Genomic DNA, 4,237 nt, shown 5'->3' with positions numbered 1-4,237 from the left:
GATCCGAACCCCCACCTGGCCGCGCGCTGTCCCCAGGCGGAGCCTCACCAGGCGGAGATGAGCATCTGGCAGGTGTTGGAGGACATCCAGACCAGCTCCACCAGGCGGAACTGGAAGTAGCCGATGGCGAAGCCCGAGAGGACGTCGGTGACGTGGTGACGGCCGGTCATGACCCGCGACAGCCCCACACACAGGGCCCACAGCACCAGCAGCACGCGCAGCGGCACCGCCAGTACCAGGTGGCTGAGGAAGAACTTGGACACCATGGCAGCGCGGCTGGCGTGCCCGGCCGGGAAGGCGTAGACATCCATGGTGAGCTGGTCCAGCAGGCTCGGGCTGGTCTCGTAGGGCCCGCGCCGCTTGATGAGCTTCTGCACGCCCGCTACGGTCATGATGTCCAGGAGCAGAGCTGTAGGGGAGACAGCAGCCATCAGTCCCCCCCCACCCCGACCTCACAGCGCCCTCCTACTGCTCTGCCACTCGGACCCACCTCAGGGCCTTTGCTCATGCATTCCCACCACCGGGAAGGCTGGAACCTGTGACATTCTATCGCCCTCCAGGGAAACCCTGTCCCCATGAGGCACCCAGTCCCATCCACCCTGCCCCAGGCCCTGTCAACCACCAGTCTGCTTCCTTTTCTGCGCATTTCATACAAACGGGAGCGGAGAGTAACTGGCCTTTTGCCTTGGCTTCCTGCCTTTGTCCTAATATTTCAAGGTTCACCCATGTTGCACATGGGTCAGGACCATTCCCTTTTTCGGGCTGAGTAGTATTTCCCTGAACAGACATGCCACAGTGTGTCTGCCCATGGGTGGAGACTGGGCTGTTTCCAGTGGGGCCCAGTGTTAATGCTGCTGCTGCTGTGGACACTGGTGTATAATTGTACTTTCAGTTCTTCTGGGTGCTTCCTTAGCGGTGGAGTTGGGGGATTGCATGGAAGCTCCCTGTGCAGCCATAGCACCTACAGGGCCCTCTGTGGGGGCAGCAAAGATGACCCCAATAATGCAGATGGCAGCTATGCAACAAGTCTCTTGATTTTCCTCCCAAATGTGGCTACTTGTCCCCTAGGTAGGACTGACCATCACCCCAGTGGCCCCCTCAAATGCAAGGCCCACCAGACAGGCTGGATAGGGTGAGGAATCATTATTGGTGGCAAACACTGTAATCCCGGCACTCTGGGAGGCTGAGGCAAGAGGATCTCAAATTTAAGCCCAGCCCAGGCAACTTCGTGATTTAATAAAACATTATCTTGAAATTAAAAATTTTTTTCAAAGTTTAAATTTAAAATTAAAAAGGGCCAGCGATGTAGATCAGTGTAAAAGTCCTGGGTTCAGTGCCCAGTACTAAAAAAAACAAAACTCAGCCTGAGTTAGGAGGCTTCTTACAAAGCTCAGTGTGCATCAGTGTGGCTGGCTTCTCCATGGCTGCTCTATCCCAGAAATGAGAAAAGATAATGAGCTGAGCGTGGTGGCCCACGCCTATAACCCCAGGACTCAGGAGGCTGAGGCAGGAGGGTCGCTAGGAGTCTGAGGCCAGCCCGGGCTACATAGCAACACCCTGCCGCAAAAATAAATAAACTGAGCTGGGGATTTAGCTCAGTGGCACCGCACCTGCCTCGAAAGCTCAAGGTCCTAAATTCTATCCCCAGTACCGAAAGAATTAAATAAACCAGTGGGAGGAGAGAGGAAGAGGATGCTGCAGGGCATCTGCAAAACCTGAGTCTCAGGCACTCTGCCCCTGCCCCTCAGAGGTAACAGCCGGCCTGAGTGCAGCACACACGAAGCTGGCGTGTGTGACCACACTGCGTGGCCCTGCCTGGAGCCCTCCTGCCCGAGGTGTCCGGCCAGCTTGTGAGCCGCTGAGCCCAGCCCAGTGTCAGAGCCATGTGGGGCCCGGGGAGGTCACGGCCCCCAGAGAGAGGGCTGGTGACAGCTGGGCCCCGGGCAGGAGGGCGCCCTGACCCCAGGAACCCTGGCTCTCCGGGCAGCGGGGAGGCAGCTGACTGACTCCCAGGCCAGGCGCCCTCTCCCAAGGCCTCGCCTGGCCTGGGGAGGCACCGGGCACAGCTTTTCCAGCGTGGCTCCCAGGTGGCAAGAGCAGGTGTCAGTGGAAGGATCTCTTCCCCAAGACTCTGGGCACAGCCGCAGGCAGGAACACAGGGCCTCCACCTCCCGTGCGACCGGAATCCAGGCCAAGAACCTTGCTACGTCGCTTAGGCTTGACCCAAACTCTTGGCCCTCCTGCCTCAGCCTTCGGAGCGCTGGTTTAGGCCCAACACTTGCACACTCTCTGGCAGTGTAAAGCCCAGGAAGTGTGGCAGGACTGCAGTGTATGATGTGTGTGCTCTGGCCCAAGACCTCAGCCATCAGCGTGTGCCGGGCGGGAGCAGAAATAAAACAGAGCCGCCCACGTCAACCCTAAAAAGGAGAGTAAACAAAGTCCGAGGGTAGGGAGGAAGGCAGGTTCTTCTCCCACTGTGTGATGGGAACAGCACAAGAGCAGCCAGGGCCTCAGGCTCCCGGAGCACCGCCATGACCTTAGGCAAAAGCACTCCAAGGTCAGTGGCCCAGCCAGTGCTCACCCTGGCCTGAAGCCATCCTTGTCGGTCCTGATGGGCCCAGGGTTGTGGTTTCAACCTCAGTTTTGTATTTAAAAATTTCCCCTTGCAGGTGTGGTGGCACACGCCTGTGATCCCAGCAGTCGGGAGGCTGAGGCAGGGGGATCCCCAGAGTTCGAGGCCGGCCTGGGCTACAAAGTGAGACCCTGTCTCAAAATATAAAAACAAAAATCTAATTGTGAAATGTAAACAATAAGTCTTTTAAAAAATGAAATTCAGTAAATGAGTTTCTTGAAGAGGTAAAGGTATCGACAGAGAGAGGCATCTTGGGTGTTGTTCCTGCCTTAGAGTGAGCGCTTCTGTGCCCCAGCACACTGCTGGGAGGGGCCCTCAGAGCCCTCATCCTAACAGCAGAGTTGCAAATATTTAAATGTCTGGGGCAGGGGAATATTTCTGAAATGCAAATGTTCGTGTATATAAGAAAATCAGAATAAAGTGGAGCTATTTTAGTTGTGTGTGAGGGCAGCTACCTTGCGTGCCTCCTATGATGGGGAGCTCATCCCCTTGAAGGTACACCTGCTTTCTCCTCTGCTCCTCACTGTCTGGGCTCCCAAACAGCCCTCCTTGGAAAGATGTGGAGCAGAGCCAGAGTCCTGCCCATTTCTAACCTGGTTCCATCCCTGTCAGGGCACCACCCTGGGTGTGCCATTGCTCTGTGCCTCAGTCTCCCCCTCTAACAATTGCACTGAGCTGTTGGGCTTCGGGTGAAGCACACCGGAGATGCTCACCAAATTCCAGCCCTTGGTTCTCCTTCGGGGAAGCAGGAAGGAGCTGGCGGCCTGGGAGCATGGCCACCCCATCCTCTGATGCAGGCCCAATACCGCCCTCCGGAGCCTCAGTTTTCCTTCGGGTAACAGGAGAGGGTTCTGCCCCGGAAGGTCTCAGCCAGGACCTTGGCCACCTGCTCTGTCCCTCTCACCCAGGGCCCTGGCACGCCCTGGAAACAGCAGAGGCCTGTGTACCTAACAGCGGGACCCAGTAAGAGCCTCCACACACTCTAAGTCAGGCCTGGCTGATTATGGGTAGGAAACTCAGATTCCCTTTTCTGTTTTTGAGACAGGGTCTCGTGTGTAGTTCAGGCCTTGAACTCACTATGGAGCCCAGGCTGGCGTTGAAATCCTGGCAATCCTCCTGCCTCAGCCTCCCGAGTGCTGGGATGACAGGCGTGCGCCACCACGAACCACTGGAACCTCAGATTCCTCAGATTTGTAAAATGGGGAGGACAGGGCCCCAGGCCCTGGGACTCCACCAGGGATAAAATAATGAGTAATGCAGTGTTGACAATTTAATAACAAGGACAAGATCGCCGATGGCGGGGACAGAGCCAGCCACCCCTCCCCAAGGGCCCCAAGTCTTTCTTCTGCACGATCTCTCAGCTCCCCGCAGCTCCCAAGGCCCAGCCTGTGCCTGCTGTGGACCTCAGACACTGCGTGTTTCTCTCTGCTCCAGACCCTGCCCAGTCCCCAAGCGATGGCCAGGCAGACAAGGGTGGGAGCTGAGGTCAGGGGTTGGCTGGATGAGGGCTGAGTGCCACCTCTAGCGGAGGGGACAGCTTGCCTTCCAGGCGGGTCCCACGTGGCTGCTGGCAGAGGGCAGGGCTGTGGGGGGGGGGGGGGGGGG

General features: G+C 57.4%; 1 protein-coding gene across 1 annotated transcript in view; it reads right to left on the bottom strand.

Annotated features, from left to right (window-relative positions):
- Window positions 1–6: 6 nt before the first annotated feature.
- Plpp7 (phospholipid phosphatase 7 (inactive)) overlaps window positions 7–4,237 on the bottom strand; it is a 5,383-nt gene continuing 1,152 nt past the window's right edge. The window contains exon 2 of the mRNA XM_033759261.1: window positions 7–409. Coding sequence (XP_033615152.1) covers window positions 45–409 — 365 coding nt within the window. The 3' untranslated portion in view covers window positions 7–44. The remainder of the gene's footprint in view (window positions 410–4,237) is intronic.

Source organism: Fukomys damarensis, unplaced genomic scaffold (assembly GCF_012274545.1).
Source record: "Fukomys damarensis isolate Sample0158 unplaced genomic scaffold, DMR_v1.0_HiC HiC_scaffold_36, whole genome shotgun sequence".
NCBI classification, from domain to species: domain Eukaryota; kingdom Metazoa; phylum Chordata; class Mammalia; order Rodentia; family Bathyergidae; genus Fukomys; species Fukomys damarensis.
This window is presented reverse-complemented; position numbering and strand designations above follow the sequence as displayed.